This window comes from Daktulosphaira vitifoliae, unplaced genomic scaffold (genome assembly GCF_025091365.1).
Source record: "Daktulosphaira vitifoliae isolate Bord-2020 unplaced genomic scaffold, ASM2509136v1 Scaffold_3, whole genome shotgun sequence".
Taxonomy (NCBI): domain Eukaryota; kingdom Metazoa; phylum Arthropoda; class Insecta; order Hemiptera; family Phylloxeridae; genus Daktulosphaira; species Daktulosphaira vitifoliae.
Genome location: NW_026099574.1, coordinates 28,094,696 through 28,117,893, shown reverse-complemented (window position 1 = coordinate 28,117,893; position 23,198 = coordinate 28,094,696). Strand labels below are relative to the sequence as shown.

The window sequence follows — 23,198 nt, the reverse complement described above, 5'->3', positions numbered from 1 at the left end:
ACAGAGAAGAGATCTGAAGTAGCACCCACACTTCACCTTTTCAGTCATATCCTTAAATTGTTAATAACTTTTGGAGTACTCGTCCAATGGATGTTTTCGGTCCTTTCTATATTACATAATTTTCTATTTTATAAGATAGTTAAATCTATATGTTGCTATTTAAAAATAATAAAGTTGATATCCTTATAAGTTATAAGGAATGATGCTAAAAAGTATTCAATAGTTGATAAATCAAAAAAATATAAGTAACTAAAAAAATCAAATTTTTTTATCAACATTGTATTTATTTTGTGAGTAATTGGGTATTTTATAATAAACCCATCACTCTATATGTACAAATTAAAGTCATCCTATTGCTTATATATTCCTATAAATATATGTATACATTTCTATAAATATACATAAAAGATATTTGACTTAAAAAAATATATAATTATAATGATATATTAAATAGGAAATTAATTAAATGTTGGATGAAAATCTGTTTATTTATTTATACAATTATTTTCCATAGTTACTGGTTAATTAATTAAATATAACACAATTAATTTTTAAAACCTATATTTTGATAAAGGAAAAAATTATGTAAACTTTTTATTTAGATGTAACCAAATTTTCTTTTTAAATAGAAAAATAAAATTGAAAGATGTAAATTTTTTTAATTTATACGAATGAGTTCTAAAATTGTTATGGGCATTAAATATTATTAATTGTGTACCTCTGTTTTTTTCTCGCTTTTATCCCAACTACTTGGGTCGGCAATCCTTATTCAAAACTTCCACTTGACATGATTTCTCATATCATGTACGTTCACATCAACAGTCCTCATATCACATTCAATAACATTCCTTCAACATTTTTTTCCATAACTGTTCTTACACCTACCGATTCCTCTCTCCTAATAATATAACCAAACCATCTAAGGATATTTTCTCTCATCTTATTCTCGATTGTCGTATACCTATGCTCCCTTTTTATGTTCGTTCCTTATTCTATATTTTTTTGTCACGCCTCTCATATCTAAAAATTCTCATCTCTGTTATATTTTATCAACCACTAAACAGTCTGAACTATACATCATAGTTGGTCTCACTACAATCTTATAGAATTTACCTTTTAGCCTCATTGGAATTCTCTTATCACATAACACACCAGACGATTCTCTCCACTTCACCGAACCACACTTAAACTGTGTCATTCATCATCGTCAATACCACCGTTCTTTTGCACAACTGATATTAAATACTTAAATATTTTCACCTCACCAATTACGTTCTCGCTTATTGCCCCTAATCTCCTCATATCACCTACTTCGTGTTCTTCATGGTCAAACCCAAACGTACACTATATGCTCTGTCTATTAATTTTTTTTTTTAAATATATTTTCTATGTTATTCAAATTATTAACACGATTTTATTATATTTACTGCAATAAAGACGTTAAAAATTATATAGCCAAAGAACAACTCGCATTGTTTAATTATTTTTTGTATGATGGACTATATTATTTTTATTTGTACACTAAGATGTACTAATTTGCAAAAACAAAAAATATTTCGAAAAATGATAAAGCTTGGATCTTGGGGTATTTAAATTTATATCCTTATACTTTTTTTGTAGTATAAAACGTATTTTATGCACAAATTATAAATATTATTAAAAATAAATTACTTATTGTAAAGCATAAATTACGCTTTTCCATAAGTGTAATCAATATTTCTATATATTTTACAAGATAAGGTAAATTTAAATAGTAACACTCATGCATTTGTTTGCTTCACCTTATTTATTGAGCTTAGTGAGATTCAGTAAACTATAATTTATCATACATTGCAAGTATATATAATTAATAATAATAATAATAATAATAATAATATAAGTAGTAGTTAATCATATAATAATAATAATAATAATATAACTTAAATAGTATTGACAACGATGGCACGTAAAAGGCAACAATAAAGATTTAAAAATAATAACCAATTATATTCCGTGTTTTATAATACCATAAATGTGTTATAGTTAGAAAACATATATAACTAAAATTAACGAAATTTTAAAGGAAATTTTTTTTTTGTAAATTTGAAACATTATATTTTTACTCTTGGACTAATTTTTAAGTTATATATTTATATTTTTAATGTAAAGTATCAATGAATTGGTCATTTTTCCCATCTATTATACTTAAATTTATTAATTATGCAACAGTAGGTTTATTTGGAGTCGTAATAACTAAATATTAGACATTTATATTTCAAACAATAATTTAGTTTTATCTCAAAGAAAAAAAATAGATTAAATCACATAGAAATTTTAATAAAAAAATACATTTTATAGAAAAAAAACATACAAATGTAAATATCTCCACGGGGCTGTAACTATATAAAAGTTAAATTAAAATTAAAGTGGTTGCATTTAAAAATAACAAATATAAAAAACAAAATAATTTTCTTTTTCCTACACAATAAATTTGTAAAAAAAAAGATAAATTTATAATATATATAAATAAATTAAGGTGATTAACAAATAACAATAGTCAATATAATTAAACTGTTAATAGGAAACGATGTATAACTATAATTTAAAAACAATAATTCACATTGATAATTCCAAATAATAATTTATTTCCCTTATGGTTTTCAAGTCCTAACAAGATTTAGAATATTCCATGGTAGTTCTTTGTACACCTTAAAACAACTACCATTTATAATAATAATTTATTATTTTTCAATATAAATGTTTACAATAATTATAAATATCATCAATATATTAACCGTAGTAATAATTCTAAGGAAGTCAATTTTGTTTACGTTTAAATATACGTAAAAACACTTCTTAAACTATTAGAGTTCATGCTTATTGCATCTATTTTGTATATTCAGCATTAAAATACATCATTTTATTTAAAAAAATCATTATTAATGTTAAAATGTGCAAATCACAATTACTTGAAAGTGCTGTTAAATTTTCTTTTATTAAATCTAAACATAATTATAGGCATATCAATTAATGTAATTAATAAAACTTAAAGGTTATAATTATTCTTATCTGTTTGTCTACGAATTAAGGTATCGGCACAAATTACTCGCTAGCATTAAAAAATTATCACGTTTTGGGAAGAACCTAACCCATCTCCGTTATAATATAATTGTAAATAATATATAGATATTAATTTACAAGGATAAATTTTTTGATTTTGTATGTTTTAAATTGTACCTTATGGAAAATAATTTTTTTGAAAGGTTATTTGAATAGTCAAAATAAGATAGTACTACAAAACAAAAGTATAAAATAGTTTGTACAAATTGGCGATTTTTTTCTCTTGAAATTTGTAATGTTTTTTTATATTGAATTATATATTTTATAAAATAATATAAATTTTCTACATGAATATATTTGCACGGAATTATGAAGTCCATAATATATAGCAACAAAGAGTATAGTTATTTGAATGTATTCAACTTTAATTGAAACTATTTCATGTTGAAAAATGAACTTAACATTTATCATTTAACGGTTTACTTCATTAGAGTAATGGTTTTAAAAATTTGTTATAAATATATCCCAACTCATTTTTATGAGCTTTGTATACTTGAAATGTTCATATTTTATCTCTATAACATCTTATATAATAATTAAATAATTTGAATATGTTTAAAGTACTTATTAAATTATATACACGGCGGTAGTACATTATTTTACAATTATTCTTTTTTTCAGTATAAAACTCTACAAATAGTTAACTTAAATAATTTTCTTACTCATAATTTGTTTTAATTAAAATATCCGTCAAGTATTTGGACTTACAATAGTTACTGTATATAAACAACACGCAGAATGAATTCAAACTGTTCACAGTTTAAATGTTTTTGTTTTTAGATGGAATATTAGTTTGAATGTTAAAATTCATTTTTCATATTTGTTGGAGTCCAATTTCAGAGATATACTCTAATACACTTCTTTGTTATTTTATGGAAATAGTGTTTGTCTTAAATTACAATGGCCGTCTAAGATTTTAACGAAGTTGAAAAGATAAACTCTTCAATTAATTTAGAATAATAACTTTTTAAACATTTTTTGTTGAAGGTCTTTTTTTACTTAACATGTTTATATAAATAACATTTTTAGATTGATCCAGTAATTTATTAAAATTTTAATAATTTTTTTACATTTGAGTTTTTCAAATTTATGTTTCATCTATTGGTAAGATTAGCAGCAAGTTCTACTAAAAAGTGAATATGTAGTTTCGTGAAAGACCCTGCTGATATAAAAATTCTGTTTAGATTATTATAGCAAGTGAAATAAATTGAATTTAAAAAGAATAAATGTATACATAATTTATTTTACTATTATATTTAAGTGGGAATGTATTCTTAATTCTCTTCGTTGAGCTCTTACTAAACCTAAGTAAAAATGAAATGTGTATCAGTTTAATAAATTTAATTATGTTATCTATCCCCTCTTCTAGTCGGCTTCTAATAATACCAAATCATCAGCCACAACATCACTAATGTGAAGGTAAATGATCCAGTACATTAAGTTAAAGCAAACAAAACACACCGGAAACACAATTCTGGAGTATTTGTCGATGTCGCTTGGCGTGATCCCGTAGAGCTTATTGATGTCTTTACTAGGATGCATCACGTGTTGCGGTGGTGGCATTGGAGTTATGTTGTCATCGTCTCCTCTACCATTTAAGGTGTTTTCTAACGAACCTCCTTTTAGATAATTTTTTGAATCGTGAGCTTTAAACCGTACCTCCTGAAACAAATGGGGTCACTTACAAGAGGCACTGTGACTACTATTTTTTATTTTTATTAGCGTTATAATGTACATAACATATTTTTGTAATTTAAGATATTTTAGTTCATTTAATTATGATAACTTGTAACAGTAAAATTTAACTTACGGTTTGTCTATGAGCGTGGTCTATGTCACCAGAGAGAAGAGAACCTGGCAATGTACTGCCATGACCACCATGACTGTGCCGGTGAGTATCATAATGACTGGACAATGTACCATGTGAAGACAAACCATGTCCTCCTAAACTATGAGACAATGTACCATGACCAGACAAGGTTCCATGACCGGACAGAGTACCATGGCCGGATATTGATCCATGTCCATGGTGGTGGGAATGATGAGAGTGACTATGAGAATGATCGTGACCACTTTTCTTTTCTGCTATTTTCTGTATAGCTAGAAAACGATTTTTTCTCATTTGTATCCTTTTAGCCATGTAGCCTACAGTAGCGTATTCTGTAAAAAGAAAATGAAATGTCCATTCAAAGTCCAGTGAAGACATTTAAATTACTACACTACAAATGTACTAACCAAGTAATGATGCAAAGACCATAACGAAACACGTCCCTAAGTATACGTCTATAGATTTGACATATGAGATCTTGGGCAACGCAGCATTGGTAGAAGACATAAGCGTTGTCATGGTCAATACGGTAGTTACACCCAATGCGACTCGAGCTGGTGTAGCATTTCTGTTCAACCAGAAACTCACCCAAGATATGATGACGATCAGTCCACTGGGTATGTATATTTGAATGAGGTAATAACCCATCGATCTTACAAACTGGATTTCGCATGCCAATCTTGAATAGTTACCTTGAATTGAATTAAAAAAGTTAAACCTTGATAATATAAAATTATGATGTGCAAAAACATGTTACAAATTCAGTTAGTGTTATTAAATCATAATATAATATTTTCTTGGAAATTCTGATTTTATACTAAAACAGTAAGAATATTCAGGTTGCTTTAAATCAGTTTTGTACTTGCATTTTGATGTTTAACTTTTTTTCGTCAAGTTACCTGTAGTTAAGCTAATTTCCATAGCTCTTTGGCGATGTCCCAGCACTTTAAACTGGGGAAGAGACACTTCGTTAGAGACGCCAACAGAGTTTGGTCCCTCGTTCCACTTATATCGGATGTCTCTCATAGTATAACCAACTAGGGAATAATAAATATACCCCTTTGTTTAAAATCCATACGACAAAACTTCAGACCCACCCATCACGTTTCAGTAGAATTTTCCGACGGAAGGTTTAAATTAAGTTTATATTTCATAAATTCTAGTTTTTTTAGTGATACTTAAAGAAAATTTGTATTATATGTGATGGTTAGGTCATGCCAATCTACCTGTAGATAGGTTAATTTCAGTGGCCCTCTGTCTGTGTCCGAGAACTCGGAACTGTGGTAACTGCACTTCTCCACTAATGCCAACCGATGTAACACCGGCATTCCATTTGTACCGGATATCACGCATTGTGTAACCGACTGTGGAAATGCGAGAGAAATCAATATAGAATGTTATAGGTCACTTAAGTGTCGCAAGAAAAAAAGGTGACGCTATTATTTCTAAATTTATAACTAGAAAAGCGTTGAAGTATGTGTATTTGATACTTAAGTGCATGTTAAGTGTATACTTATTGAAAAATTTAAGTTACATTTGTATTGTAGTTTGCGATATGCAAGAAGAATTGTGCAGTGTGTTTGGTCCTTCTCTTTTGGCACGTTGTTTAGTGCTCTGTTCATAGTAGAAGGCCACCGTAATCAACCAAATACAGATAAATTTCGTATTTTATGTATAATTTTTTTACATAAAATATAAAAAATATATAATTAAAATAAAAGCAATATTAAGTACTTACAACTTTCAATTTCGATATGACAAAGTTGACGATCCATAGGGAAATATTGAAGATTCATGGGACAAGATGCTGTGATGGTTAATCTACAACAAAGTCGATTTTATAAAAATTAGATTGGTAACTGGGGGAGAATTCAAGTTGTATAGTTTACTTCGTTAAAAATATTTTTGATTATATTAAACCCATCTATTCGGTGTAAATATTTTCCCCTTAATTCTCATATTAAATATATCATCGATTTATCATTTTAATTAAATTAATCAATATAAAAACAAAATATATTTACTTTAGTTTATTTGATATAAACCAAAATTTCATTTTTATCTCGTAATAATGAGGGATAGGTTATTACATGTATAATTACCGAATACTTCGAGTAATACTGCCCGAATGGTGTATTCTTATAAATTCGTTGCTGGTGGTCGCTATGTGAAAATACGACTGTTTTTCATTGACAAAGAATGTATCAGGTACCCAGATGTTTTTTATGAACTCTGATCCTACCGAAAGCGTTTCCACTCCTGGTCGTTTTTGAAAACCCAGTCGAGGATCAGTCCAAAATTGTCTGAAGTAAAAATCTAACGTGAAATCCTATACAATTAAAAAATATGTTATTTATAATATTCTGAAAAAGATTAATTTATTTTACTGTAACCAAAGACCTAATCAAACTATTTACCAAAATAAATTAATAATTTCAAAAATTTAGAACAATGTATATTATAATTTACAAAAAAAGACAATAAATGCATTATTGAAGTAAATAATATTTATTGTTTTTGTAACATTTAACTAGGAATACCTCTCATATACAGTAAACGGTGATTATAAGGAGATTTATATTTTCAAAAAGTATTTTTTAGATAAAATTAATTGATATACATTTAATTATAATGTATCCCAGTAGTTTGATTGTCTTGGTTTGATTTAACTACAAAATATCTAAATATTTTATTAAAAGTAATGAAAAATAGAAATGAGCAAAAGAAATATTAAATCAAATATAAAGTTTTTCATTGAAAAAATTATAAATGATTTCTTTAGTGAAAGAAAAAATCTAATATTTAATATGGTATTATATACCACAAGAAACTGTATAATATAATAATGTACATGCTATTATTATTAAAGGAATAAAAATGTCGCGTGCATGCAGCAAGCACAATTCAAAAGTCAATGTTTTTTTACGTGCGTTCGGGCTATATCCATTTAATATAAATTTCTATACAATAAATAATATACGGGTGATATTATTATGAATGCTTGAATATTGCGTGGCATGCAACCCGTCTATAAAACATGCAGCAAACATGCAAATTTAAATAATTTTCCGTGCACCATTTGGCCGGTACAACGAAACATTTATAACAATCAATGTCAAATGGTGTCGAGGTATTTAATTGTCAAAATAATTATCGTAAGTTTCTTTTGATCTACGATTTGTTACCTGTTTATAAAGGTTTTTTCGGCTTAATTATAAAAACTAGTATTTCATTATTTTCACTTTAAGTGTGAATTTATAATGACGTTAGCTTAGAATTAATTATAACTCTAATTGCGAGGTAATAAAATGTTATTGTATGCGTTGTAAATCGAGGAAAAATAAGATAGATTTGGCGCCATTTATCAGTTTGGTTGTATATAAAATAATATCTTTTTACTACACGCTCAGAATTATATTTTTCATGACAAATGATTTTATTTAAGTTTTTTTATTGTTTTTTTTTTTTTTACAAATTAAAGAATTAAATGAAAAATGTATTAACTTATATAAAATAATAAAAAGGTAATATTTTGTGTTAATAATCGACTTGTTTAAAGAAAATTCGACTTGCTTAACACAAACATTTTTCCTTGATCAAAGTTAAATCTCAGCTTATGTTTTTTAACACATTCGTATTAGCTAATGTTCATAAATATTTTTCTGCGACCTTTTTAAAATATATCAAGTGTAAAAAAACACAAAATATACAAATTGGCCTTTCTCTTCTCATTACATTTGGTGGTTTTTTGGCCTATACCCATTTAATGCATTGCGGCGTATAATAAAGGTCGTTTCGCGTAAACTTTGTTTAAACATACAAGACAATAATCAAAAGTAAAATGTATTGTATAAACACATTCACGCACATTTCCAGAATAACCAATTATGCGCCTGAAAAAACACGTTACTTGTTTGCGACTGTAAACATAGGGATGAGAATAAAATTGGTCGCCTAGAACTTTTACAGGTTAATGAGTCTAGTGAATAATCTTGGCAAAACATGCAAAATTATCTCTGTACACACACAGTCACCCTTCAAGTATAGTTAGGGGTTGTTTTGAACTAAACAGTTGAAATATTATATTGTTTTTATTAATAATCTACCTACAAAAAGATAGTTAGTATTTATTTTCTTTGAATATTTACTATTTTTGATCAGGAGAAAGTAATAAATCAAAATACAAAAACAAAATACAATAATTAAAACAGAAACATTAAAATAATTTATTCTTTACTACATCGCAAAAACACAATTTATATCACACAGAATCACATCTTCAAACGGTCCTGTATTAAAAGAATAATTTCTGTTTTGACATATTTCAAATGTTTTAGATTAACAGTGTGCTAGTTTGAAGCACAAAACCACATTCTATAAATTTTATCACTTTACAAAAAAAAAAAAAACGCGGAGAATTGAGTAAATTAAATATTAATTGTTAATAGATGCTGTATAAATAAAACTATTTTAGTTCAACTGAAAATATTATGTTCATAAAGGATACGATCTAATATTGATGTATAAATTTGTTAATTATTTACATTAGCTACCCAAAAAACGATAAAATTTGAGAATGTGGTATAAGTATAATATGTATATATTAACAAACATTTTAAGTCATCAGGTGATTCGAAAATACTGTGTTATATATTATTTATTTTTTCTAATTCAGTAGTGAAAATTTTAAGAATCGTTGAAATTTGAGCAAAATAATAATAATCACATTTTAATTTACATTATTTTAATGGCGTTTGTTAAAAAAAAAAATGTTGAATTCGAATCACCTCTTTTATTTGGCATATGCAGGTTTAACTCGAGTTGGTTGATTTTTTGCAGGAGTACACTCAAAATGCAAACGCCGAACCAACCGGTTCTCCCCAACTAATAGGAATAACAGAAATCATATGAAGTTTATATAGGAACTGTTGATTATGAAAATGTAATAAATTATTTTTTTAAAGTTTGAGAGTTGGCTGATAATATCAGTTGTGTGTATCAAATTTCGCATTTGTGTAACGTTTTCGTTAAAGTAGAGAGGTTCTCGGGGTGTGGTTTCCGAGTGCCTTGTCGAAGAACGGATGTGTGTAGAATCCACACTATACACGAGGACAAGTAACGGAAATTGTAATATCCGAAATTCTTTTTTTTTAATGTGGTGATGAGTGTTATTGCTATAATATAACATACGATTTATAATATTAATTCAAAGTGAATTATCAATCTTTTGAACAATCGGAAAACACTTTTGAGCTTGGATCAGTAGTCCTACATTGGCATAGTCGGCGTTCTTATTTTCGGAAGAATTTATCAAGAAGATAGAGATGAGCAAATTACATCCTTATGTAATGTAATATTACATTATTACAACAATGTCAGAAGTGTCAAGGAGTGGCGCCGGTTGGCAAAGCAACGGATTTGCATGCAGGGAACGTCATATGGTTCCTTTATAAAGAAATGCAACACATACCACGTTTATGGTATTGCTTTCGGTTTACATATAAGAAAAATAAAATCAAAAATGTTTAGATTGGATCAAAACAAATATTTATAAGATTTTTGAAAATGAAGAAGCAGTAAAAAAGCGGCAGTACCACGACGAACGGATTTTTGGTAAACACAGCTTAAAATTAATCACAAAACGAAAATGACAATTGAACACTATTTGATATTAAAATCGTATTTAAGTCATTAATACGATAATAATTAACAATTAATATTTTTTAGTAAATTTTTGTACCATTAGTACTTCGGACACGGAGCTTATACTGAGAACATACATGGTGACTCCAACCTCTACTGGGGGCCCTGTAATAATATGTTAATATTTCAATACTAATTATTTATACTATTTTAAGACAGTCCAATATTTTTATGCTGTTACAATAATGAGTATTTTACTGTAGTTAAATTATTGCGCCATTGTATAAAGCTGATTCAGTTGTAAAGTTTAAACAACGTGCTAGATTTAAAATATGATATAGTCCTTTTAATGTTACTTAACATCAATATTTNTAAAATATGATATAGTCCTTTTATTGTTACTTAACATCAATATTTGTTTAAATTGATAAACTTGTTAACATTTTATTGATTTTTTTTTTGTCGAATTTGTTATAAAAATACGTAGAGATTTTTTTTCATTTCAATGGGATTTAAAATATTATATTTCAAATTATTTTAAAAACATTGTGGTAAAACTATGTCTCCAACAATATTATGTTGATTCCGAGTATAAATATTCAAACGTTCAGTCCTTTAAATCGCACTCTAATAGAATGTTAGTTTTGCCGTTAAATTTGGTATTAATGAAAAACAACAGATAGATTACAATTTTTTTTTTATTAAAGAACGATTTCATTGAACCTAGTGTCACTTTTAATATTAATGAAGTTTCAGAAGACTAAATATTATTAATTTGTCAATATAATTCCGTCCGTATATGATCAGCCGTCATGAACCACGTCAAACCTTTAGAGGCCCTTCTTCACTTGGGAAATAGTACAGGAGTAATAATTGGTGTTGTCATGATGTATATCTGACGACGACCAGAAATAATTGAAGCAGAACGCTGCGGTCCTAGTGTATTCGCCCGAAGGGACTAGTAAAAAGTCTCATGGCACTTACATACAAAGCGTATCTAGGTCATGTTTTTCTAACCCCGTCGTGACGGCGCCCTCCACATTATACAGCCGCACACATACACTCGAGTGCACGGATACTGAAATGGCCGTTATAAATTTCGTTCTACGGGAGTCTGTGGGTTGTATATCGCCCGAAAAGATGTTTTGGTGCAATCCGAGTATTAACAATCTAGTGACCAGTGCTTAAAAATAAAAGATAAAACACTTTGCGGAAATAAAAATCAAAACAATAGCTTCATGTGCGATGACAGATTTTATATATTACCAATATAAATCCGGCAAAACAGTAGTGACATAATAATAGTTATTTATTGTTTTTGTCCTACGCAGCCCTGACATTAGTTTTATAAAGTCGAATTTTCGTCATCGGCGGCGTCCTTTCGGCTGATAACATATTCAAAGAGCGTATGAGATTTTACATTTTTCATGTCGGATCGCACACGCGTTTCTGCAGCAACCGCCATCGTCAGCGTCTAGCCGAAGTGGAACCCCATGAATACCAAACGATTCGCCTTCAATAATGCAAAGCCGTTTCACGGATAGCTCTACTATTGTCACTACAATACCCTACTGCTACTACTGTTACTACCACCGAACAAATGTACTCGGAATGTTTGATGTTTACCTATTCTTAACGCGCTATTACGTATAATGTGCGAAAATATTACTTTTCAGAAAAAGTAAGTGGTTTAGGATGTCAAAATTCAATACGGATAAAAACGTGTACGTTTTTCTATGTAAAAATATCTTGTTTTTAACCGAGTATACATCAATCATAACCAGTGTTTTTAGTTCGCGTTATTAAAATTGCATTCTATTGGATTTTTAATTTAAAAATATGAAATACCTATAAAGCCTACTTAATGTCATGTCGCAATAATAATAATTAACATCATTGCGTGTTTTAACTTAGGAATAGGGCCCAAGTCATAATTTCAATTGAATCGCCTTAAAGTGTTTGTGACGTTAGCATGACATTTTATATGACCCAATTTCGCAAGTAATTAACAATTTTTCCATTATAGTAAAGTGCATAGGTAAATTGTTATCACCTCTATCAAACTTTTTACTCGAGAGAATCGTTCAATTATTATAAATTATTAAAAAAATAACAGTATACCTAAAATAAACCTAAATTTAAAATTTACAACTAAAAAATATCATAGAATTACTGAGTAAAAATAATTTCAATAATCTTTTAAGTAGATTAATTGTGTAGGAAATTGTTGACAGTCAATTTAAAAAAAAAAAATACGTAAAATTTGATTAAAATGAAATTTACTAATAGTCATCATAGTTGTACATTTTATATTACCTTAATATTAATAAGAAATAAAGTTTTAAATTTTCTAATTTAGCTGTATATTATTTCTCATAATTTAACACGGTAACTTACAAACTTGGAAATAGTATGTTATAATTTTAAGCAGATAATTTTAGTTTTAAAAACTATTTAATTAATTTTTGTGTACATTTATTGTTTTATATAGTTTATTCCAGATTACTTTTGTGACTCTCTTGATATTTCTGGTTACAAATATGTTTCAAAATATGAATAGTGTATGAAGAATTATGGGAATACTATGTGTTGACTTTTTGTGTTATGTTGTAAACAGTACGAATGCCGATCGAAATTATAATTTTTCATTTTAGTTCCTGTTTGTGGAATATAAATTGAAAGCAATAGAAATGATCACCTACCAAGTTGAACAATAAGTCAAAATCTGTCATCTATTATTATCAGCATCGTTCATTTGCTAATCACCCTAAAATTGTATAGTTGTCATGCCAACAGTCAAGTAATTTTGCGATTCGATTTTCGGATAATTATAGTTTAGCTATCGACATTGAAATCTATTGTTTGTTTACTTTAACTACATTACTAAACTTAAAAATTAAAACTATGACTAAATTTATAATTATGATTTTATGTACAACTATATTTTTTAATACGAATAGTGATACTAAATAAATGATTTTATCAATATCGTTTCTATTTCTCTCGAACATAATCTATAATTTCTGCGCTGTTTTTTTTTAAATATGATAGTATACTATCATGTTTAAAAAAACCCGAGAGAAATAGAAACGACCGAGTTTTAGTTATAATATATATAGATTTTTTAATCTTTTGAACTACTATTTAATAGACGTGCTCAGACCTTACGCTAGAAATAAAGCGTTTATATTTTTGCAAATATACTGACATTGGCGGAAATCACGGGGTACTAAAGGACTCTAAGTATTTAATAACTTCTCTAGCTTTTCCATGGAATTTTCTAAATTACATATAACTTCGTACAATCTGTTTAATTTTATAATTTTTATTTAGTCCCTGAAATATTTAGTTAGATTTCCGCCTATGTTTACTTGAATAGATTTATAAATAACATATAAACTAATGTATTATAAAAAGAATGCATGTATTATTAATAAATTACTTATTTACGTTTATAAAATACAATTTTAGCGTTTCATATATAGCTGTCAGCTTAATAAAATAGAATGGTTACATCTATAACTAACTTGTAAGTGAGAAAAGGTAAATTTAAGAGCATTGAGCACTTTGATTTACTAATAATAATTATAATTAAGTAAGCCAAAGATATTTAAATTAAACTTCCTAAGCTAAGTTTATGAGTACCATTTTGACTTCGGATAATGAGCTGATACTTAACACGTACATTGTGACACCGACTGTGACCGGTGGACCTGAAAATCCGGACATATTACAATATTTTACTTCAAAAAGTGCTCTTTATATTTTAATATAAATAATTAATTAATACAGTATGAGAACTAATGAAATTGACTACAATATTTCATTAAAGTTTTAGCTTAGTCCTTCTCTTAGACACTTGTTAGGGGTGTATATTAGAGCATCAACAATATGCAGCTCTCAAAGAGCGTATACAGAGTGAGTATAACACTATAAATGTCTTAAAGTCTATAAAGGACCTGAAATTTGAAATTAAATAGCAAAACGTTTTCATTTACTTGAAATGACTTTCAACATAGGGTAGGTATATTTACTTACACGCGATCACGTGATATCACTTAATCGTTTTTCTATCTACCAGACAAATAAAAAAGTTAAACACAACGACGCGCACATGCTAGGAAAATTATATTTCATAACGTATTCATTTTGTACACGAAACCATCGCGCTTTATAACACATTTATATCTGTGAAAATGCTTGTCGTGACAATAAAATACATAAGTGCGGTGTTGTGTGTAGTACAAATCACTTTGTAACAAAATCTTTTTTAATTATCTGATTTATTTTTTAAGTGAAAATTAATGAGAAGGGTAATAAACCAGGTGATAAATTAATGTTAATAACTAAACATCAAACCTTCTTATATAATGTTTTTCTAATAACACGTTTAGAATTGAAGCAAAAACTATATAATGCAAGTAACAAAACATTTGATTTTTCCATATTCATATGTTTTGTGGATCAGGATATGCTAACTTGATCTGTTTAATAACTTCCAAAAGCGATACACTAATTAAGTTTCATAAGCAAAAATAATATTAGCCGAATGTAGCAATAATTTTTATTTGTACGGTTATATATTTTTCGAAATTGAGAAGTTATAGGCGTGATTAAGAAAACACTCTAAAATTTGATGGATTAAAATTGTTTGATATTATTTCATACCCAAGACAAATGCTCATTGATTCTACAACGTGCTGATAGCAGAAAATACGTTTACAAAGCGGAGAGAAGTTTGCAATAAGAATTCAATTAATTTATATTTAACTTCATTTTTCTCCTTTTTTAAAAAAATCATTCAACACTTAAGAGATATTTTAATACTACTCTATCAAAAGTATTATCATAAAGAATGACGTGTACAAAAATAATGAAAATTAGACAAAAAGTTTAACAAAACAATAACTATAGAAAAAATTAAAAATAATAACAAAGTAAAACATAATTTTTAATAATGTTTTAATTGTGATAGATTATTATTTTTAAGTGTACCATTTGGACTTCAGACAAAGAGCTGATGCTCAACACGTACATAGTGACACCGACTTCGATTGGCGTACCTGAAATTTGGTACATTAATAAAATATCAAATAGACAAACTTCCAACTATTTTTTTCAATGTCTAATTACTTTAATCATCTTAATATAAAATATTTTAATGGGATCTAATTTTTATAAAGTTTAAGTGTTTCCATTATTATTTTAAACTATAAAATAGTGTAGTTAAACAAGTAAAAATTTGATATTAACTATTTTTGAAGTCAACATATTTTGTTTTTAAATAATTTACTAAATTTATTAAAGTATTATTTCTAATTACTTGAACACAGTTTACAATTTATCGTCGCAATATGATTACTTTATAATTTTACTTATTTAACATTTTTTCATACGAAGCATTTAATAAAATCTACTAACTAAAAAATGAATTAGTATATCTTATTTAATTACCTGGTAATTTATAGTGTAATGATTTAAGTCAGAAGTTTTTATTTATTTGTATTGTTATTATTACTAATTACGTATACGTTTATAAGTAATATAACGTATATTTTTATAAAATTAATTTAGAGATGAAAAGATCAACAGAGTAAAAGATGGGAATCAAAAGATACGCACAACGAAAGATTTTCAAAGACGTGCTTTGGGTATATAATTACATACTGTACCACCATAATCAATATTATTTGGAATTCTCTAATTGTTCACGTGTGGGCGTTTCTAATGGTCCGAATTTAATCGCTCTTCAATTAGACCCCCTCCAAATCACACACGTACAAGTATCAATAAAACCACTGACGCCTTTCAATTACATTAATAGAGCACATAATCAGTGACGACGCAAAGGCATGGCAAGCGGGTACGTGCCCTGGACCCCACACATGGAAGTTGTGCTGTATTTTTAGGGGGGATATACACGAGAAAAATTATTATTGACCTTTAAACGATTAATTATGTTATCATTATCATGTAATTTTATTTTAACTGTAGGATCTATCGCAATTCAACCCCCTTCCTCCTGAAATAGGAGGCCCGAAATTATAATTTTCCGAAACTTGTAATACTTATCGTCGCCATTGCACATGATAATATAACCAAATGCATTTTCACGAAAAATTATTACCCGAATATAAAAAAAAATATAAATTGTTGGTTAAAAGTATTTATATTAAATGTCAATTTAAACTTTCGTCAACTTATTATTTAATCGCTTAAAATAAGATATGTTTTTCAGTAATCAAAATTTGATGTACATGTACGATTAAAAATTATAATTAGTTTAAAATTAGATATAGGTGTTTAAATAAAAATTTATATTAGTTTGAAAAACAAAAATAAGCATTGGAAGATTGTTTAGAACGGAATCTTAATCAGCTTGTACGACAAATTAAGTGAAACTTTCGATGGAATACTTTGACATTTTTACTTGTTTGATTGTCAAAAAATATGTAAATTATAACTTTTTGATATCGAAGAACAGATGAAGACAATGACAGAGCGCTAGTAATTGAATGTGGTTGGACGAAAAAACAAACAAGGCGATATGTTGTAACATTATACCACAAAATGCAGGTACAAAACTATTGGGTGTGAAGTCTTCAGTATATTCGTGGTGTTGAGGAGAATGAAGCCAACAGGAATGGGAAAAAATAGCGCCCGCAAGCGGATGAAACCGAAAGTAAAGCGGCAGTGGTGGGCGCTACAGGTCAAATCGATTTCGGCGGCACAGAGATGATGTGGGACCAAGTTTATACGCCCACACGCTGCTATAGCTCAGCCACCACTGCTGTTATTGCCTTTGATACACAACTGTCTGATATTTACACATGAGACTATTCCCACGAATAATTAGGTTAATTGTGTACCCTATGACTTAAACACCTATTCTAATCTTACTCACTGTACTTGAATATCATTGACAAAGTCTCATCAAAATATGCAGCGCGTATCATTAAATGTGCAAGGAGTAATGTAGAAACAATTCGTCAAAATGTCGAACGACGAATTTGATAATAGTGATGCAGGATGGCGTATAGACAATACTTAGAGATTAATATCATGATAGGTTAAAAAAGATATGTTCGCTTTCTCGATATTTATTTCGAATCAAAAACTCTAACGACTGGTGTAAGATGATAACTGATCAGGCTTAAGTATACACTGACCTATATAATCGTTGAAAATAATATGCACATACGCATAATTTTTCTTTAATGGCTATCGTAAAATAAAATGCTTGGAATAAAAATGTTTTTAATTAGTTATTATTGTTTGTTTCTTACGGAATAACACACTCACCTCCATAATTTGGTCTTACACGTTTGTCATAACTTGCGCTAAACGAATCTAGTATAGCAGATATATTGACGTCACCGAACATGCTGCTGCCTGGAGCACTGAAAAATGTTAAATGTGTCACATTAGCCTTTATAGATAGAAATATTGCAATATTATAATGCAATGAGGTTTATTCGTCAACTGAAAAAGCTTTTAAAGTGGTGTGAACATTTGGTAGTCAGTTAACGAGCCAAAGACGTGAATGAATAATCAAAAGAAGTCGGCAATATATTTTTTAGAATAGTTTGTCGAGACGGATCAACAGAAATGAAAGAAAAAATGAAAAACAGTTTTGTATATAGACGAAATCGTCGCGTGAAAAGTCAACGTGTTTACTGTGCTTTGTATGGTTTACAGAAGTTTTTGAGTGACGCACGATTATGTAAATTTCCTTCTTAACAAACAGGTCACCACTAAGATAAACATAACCGTCAAAATCCTACTCGGCAGTTTGATAAATTATTCTTATCATCTTTGTCGTAACTACTTTTTTGTGGATATTTTAATACTTCCGCGGCTCAGTATGACCAATTTGTTATGTTTCTTTTTAACTTTTCAAGAAAACGCGTTCATTTCTTATTCAACACTTTTTCTTGTTAGCCAATTTATGTGTAAAATTAAGGTCTATCTAATGTAAGGTATTATTTCATTTTTGTAGAAATTGCCGATTGTAAAATATTATTTTTAATAATCGAAGAGCTATTTGTAGGCGCATCAAAGTAAATAGATAAAACAAAAGATGTAAACAATACGAAAAAAATGTTTAACCAAGTCGTGGATCATGCAACCGTATTACAATTTACTAAAAAAAAAAAATAATCGAAACAGCTCTTTTTGTGCTTGTCACACCTGTTGGTATAAAAATTGTTTACTGCGATACAACAGTAGACATAAAAACAATGTCATTATTTAAAACAATCCGTAAAATATGGATCTTGTACTATGAAACGGATCAGCTTGAATGACGTATTTATTGTCATTTCATAAGCGGCCCGTTTAATTCTGCGCATGTTAATTGTTGCTGCACAGATCGATTAAAAATTAACGTAAATTTACCGTACCGAGCGCCGGTTTGGTTAAACGTTCAATGTATAACGTCGTCATCATGATTTATGACTATTGAACACGTTGTCTCGCGTGTTTACGGTCGTATTATCGGCGAGCAATAAACTAGAGTAGTAAAAATCCCTATGTCATTGGATTTTAAGTCCAGATTTTAGTGAAATGTTCCGCAATTAAGGTCATTACTTAACTCAAAGCGTGTTTTTATTTTTAATAACAAACAACAATTGTTTTTATAGGTTTTAGGTACTCCATGTTTATTTATTGATATGCGTGTCTTTCTCATTTCGGAAATTTATGCAGAAATTCGTAAAGAAACACTTGTAAAGTTCATCTTTTAGTGGAAAAATATTGTTGATTAGTTTATCGTGATACGGCGTTGGTGTAAATAAAAATAACGAAAACGAGGGAAACTAAAAATAAAAGTTGGCATTAAGTAACTGTTGGGATTTTCTAATATGGTCGATGCTTGTACCAATATTTATGCAATAAAAAACACTACCAAGTGTATAAATTATTTGGACCGCGGTCGACGTTGTTTGTATTCGACTGTTAGCTTTATCGCGGCAGGGAGATGACACTGTGGAAAACTCATTTACAAAGATTGTTTTATACTTGGTATATTTTTATTATGCGGAACATTTTTCGATAGCCATTAAGCATCGTTGTGTTGTAAGTGCAAAACCCTTGAAAAGTCGTAGCTATCCGCTTGATTGTAATAAAAACATCTACGTTGAAAACATCGTTTTTTTTTCCGGCGTTGAGCGAAAATTTAACGAATTCAAAGGTATATTCAACAGAGAGAGAGAGAGAGAGAGAGAGTGGGTCCCTCGAGTACCATATTTCGAATGGAGAGACAATCAGTTGTTGCCGTTATTTCAACCCAATCTATTTACCACGTCTACCGGATTTCCAATATAATCTTAAAGGTTCTTCAGTGTAATACACTGTCAGTTAAATGAGTGGATTATTTTAAATACTCACGCGGCGTGCACGTCTTGCGCGACCGTTAGAAAGGTGACACAGGCGATAAGCCATGCCGATACACTGCGTGCGGCACGGCCGGTCATCGCGGCTGCTCGGGCGTGGCGTTGTCGTGGTCGTACATGCTTACGGTTACACGGGCAACTGCTGCGGAGACACCTGCAGCTGCGGCAACATTGGCAGAAACATGCACTTGTCGCCGTGGGGGTTGTTCGCGTTTAACTGGTACGCGCGTACGGCGGCCACTACTTTAGACTTTTGGTGAAAATCATGCAACGGTATTTTTATATGCGCACTGGTATCAAATTATTTAGTAGAAACTAATTGAAATCTGTCGACAACACATTTTTTTATGACACAAATAATCTGCACACGAACACGATTCACTGTATGGTCCCGGCGCGTCAAGCGATCCCGGAGCTCTCTCCGGGTGTTTGCAGTGCTTACCCACAAGCAGCTGCTCATCGGCAGCAGTGTACGATGCCCACCCGAGGGGGTGCCGCCCGGCGCACGCGAGACCAAGTACAGCACACGCGCGGCGACTACCCTCCGGCGTGCCGGGCACCACGCCGCCGCCGTATTGATTTGGTGGTGGTGGCGGCGGCGGCGGTGACCTCCCCTGCCGTCGTCTCTTGTGTTACCCTCATCCTAACCCAATATCTTGCTTACTAACGCCACATTTAATCTCCTTGGTCACTGCAAAACAGCTATATACAAATTTGCAATAGTTTCTACGTATACGTACACAATAGTTGTTAATCGAGAAAAGACATTTTAGTTGAAACGTGTTGAACAAAATTTGTTCAATTTTTAATTCATAGTGAATTCGCAAATGACGTGTTCCAACACTTATTAATTTACTTACAGCCGTATAGACCAGCCTAATATGATCAACACGTCATATTTTAATAATTATATTTTTCGATTGGTGTAAAGAAAAATTCAGGATATGTGTCCATTCATACGAAACATTTTCAAAGAGGATGGCAAAGCGCCCACGCCTGCTACAGCAAAGTATCCAGGCGCCTCGGAGCCCACGCCCCTTCGACCCCCCAACAGTATTCTTTTTAACCGACCCTTACCCACGGGTGGTTTGTCCGAAGCGGTTATCTTCAATGGTAAAATGATCAATGGATACAGAAAAAATAAAGCCTAACAGTTTTCACATCATCGTTACTATAATAGTCACCGTTATTTTGGTGAAATATTGTGGTTCATTGTAAAAACAAAACAGTTTATTTTTATTTTGTAAACACTCAGAATTAATGTGCGCGACCGAATTAAAGATAATCTTTAACATAAAAATATAAATTAAAAAGATTGTGAAAAATAAAACTCAAATCTTTTGTCGTTATGCTTAGAAATTTACAAGCGTTTTTTGTCTTTCTGTTTTCAGGATTTCCTTAATAGGAATTTCGCAACTCTTTTTATTCTTTATAAAAAAATGTAATAAGTAATATAACTATGTGTACTTTGGACGCCGATTTAAAAGTATTTTTTTGCGTGATATAGTTTTTATTTATTTTGAAAATTCTCATCCATTTGCTATTTTTGATTAGAAATAAATGTTTTGAGAACTATTACAATTTTTTACCATTTAAATTTAAAACCCTTTTTTTTTAATACAAATATTTTATTTGTATTATTTTTATATTATTTATATCGTTTCATATCGATCAATTTTTTATATAGATCTATATTTCAGGTGGAAAATATAATATAAAAATTTCCACTTGTATTCACAAGTCGATTTACTTATGGATATACATTACATAACAACTATTTTACACTTTTCTAGACTTGACATGCGCAATAAGAATGTATTATTGGTCTACTGTCAATAATAAAATGTAGAAAATCTACAAGAAAACTCGGTTATTTTCCTCAATGGGATCCGGTTTTATGACGATTTTTTGTGTTCTTTCTTATCATACATCACAAAATATAATGCAAATCACGAGTAAAAATAATTTTACACATTAAATATGTTTATTTATTAAAAATAATAATTTTAAGCAATGATTTAGTCAGCTTATAAAGTGATAATTAAAAACTGAAAATCTTATGAATAATTATGTTTTTTTGAAAAATATCCAATTTGTTTACTAAAGATACTGTTGTTACGGAGATAATTAAGTTATTGTCGATCATCTAGTCGTTTAAATTTGTATTTCAAGCTTTAAGACACGTATATTTAGTAGTTCAGACAGGCTTTCATGGAAATATTGTAACGGATGAGTTAATAAATGGTATATTAGCGTAGTCAGCGAATGAACGTCATTCTATATTATGACAAGCATTTGAAAGATATATATATATATATACATATACATATAATACTATCTATTTGGAATCTTTACTTTTGGGTAATTTGTAACAATAAATAAATATTTTAATTTGATTTATTTAGCAAACGCCATATATTTAAATAGCACCAAAGTTCTAGATCACATATTTATTTAAAGTCATATTTTCAAAAGTATAAATAGTATATGTTTAACATTGTTTACGAATTACGTATACGCGATTTTTTAGTATTTTTTGTGACTATTTGAGTTAAATATTTTTTCGTTTTTAATTTACATAAATGATATGTATAAATCTAAAAAATATTCATAATCTATTTATTTGTTATTTTCATACCTTGGAAAGTTAGTTTATATTTATACGGAGTTTGAATTAATATTAAAAGTCAGAAATGAATATTTATCAATATTTTACTGAAATTCTAATAGAAATAACGTTCAACAAAAATAATTTAAACATAATTTTTAATGATAACTTATGTTTCTCAATCACTTGGTATAAGCAAAAAGTTTTTCAGGTTCAAAATTATGAGGAGTAAATTCATTAGATAAAACCATTCTGCAAAAGTCTTACATCGCAATCAATATATCACTGACATTTCTATCGATTACAAAGATTAAAATGATTTAATAACAATACAAATTTATTTATTATATTTATATATCCAGGGAGCCAATTCTCGAAATTGTACGATAAATGGACACATATGATATATTTGTTGGCTATGGTAAAATTTTAACGAAAGTGATAAATAATTTCTATTCTTGAACGGTTTCAATGATTTTTTATCATTTATCAAATTCTATAAACAGATATCGCATGAACCATTATGGTTACACTATGGTTGCTAGAAAAAATTATATTATTATTGATACAATTAAAAACTGTTAATAAACCGATTTAGTTTCGAAGTTGTAATGTTTTTTAATCATTC

The 23,198-nt window shown here is 29.1% G+C and overlaps 1 protein-coding gene across 10 annotated transcripts; it reads right to left on the bottom strand.

Annotated features, from left to right (window-relative positions):
- Positions 1–1,767: 1,767 nt before the first annotated feature.
- Positions 1,768–20,425, bottom strand: LOC126902431 (gamma-aminobutyric acid receptor subunit beta). Of its 10 annotated transcripts, none has more exons than XM_050679696.1 (9): positions 19,958–20,425; positions 17,873–17,970; positions 14,216–14,283; positions 7,030–7,256; positions 6,666–6,748; positions 6,154–6,291; positions 5,335–5,619; positions 4,910–5,259; positions 1,768–4,761 (listed from the first exon to the last, which is right to left on the bottom strand). In XM_050679696.1, exons 1-9 carry the CDS (start codon positions 20,041–20,043, stop codon positions 4,465–4,467), a joined length of 1,632 nt encoding a protein of 543 aa, XP_050535653.1. In that variant the 5' UTR covers positions 20,044–20,425; the 3' UTR covers positions 1,768–4,464. The 10 variants fall into 10 exon arrangements, with proteins under 10 accessions (XP_050535653.1, XP_050535652.1, XP_050535650.1 ...); XM_050679695.1 differs by lacking the exon at positions 14,216–14,283 and adding an exon at positions 15,566–15,633 and having other exon boundaries at positions 19,958–20,424; XM_050679693.1 differs by lacking the exon at positions 14,216–14,283 and adding an exon at positions 10,668–10,735 and having other exon boundaries at positions 19,958–20,424.
- Positions 20,426–23,198: the final 2,773 nt, after the last annotated feature.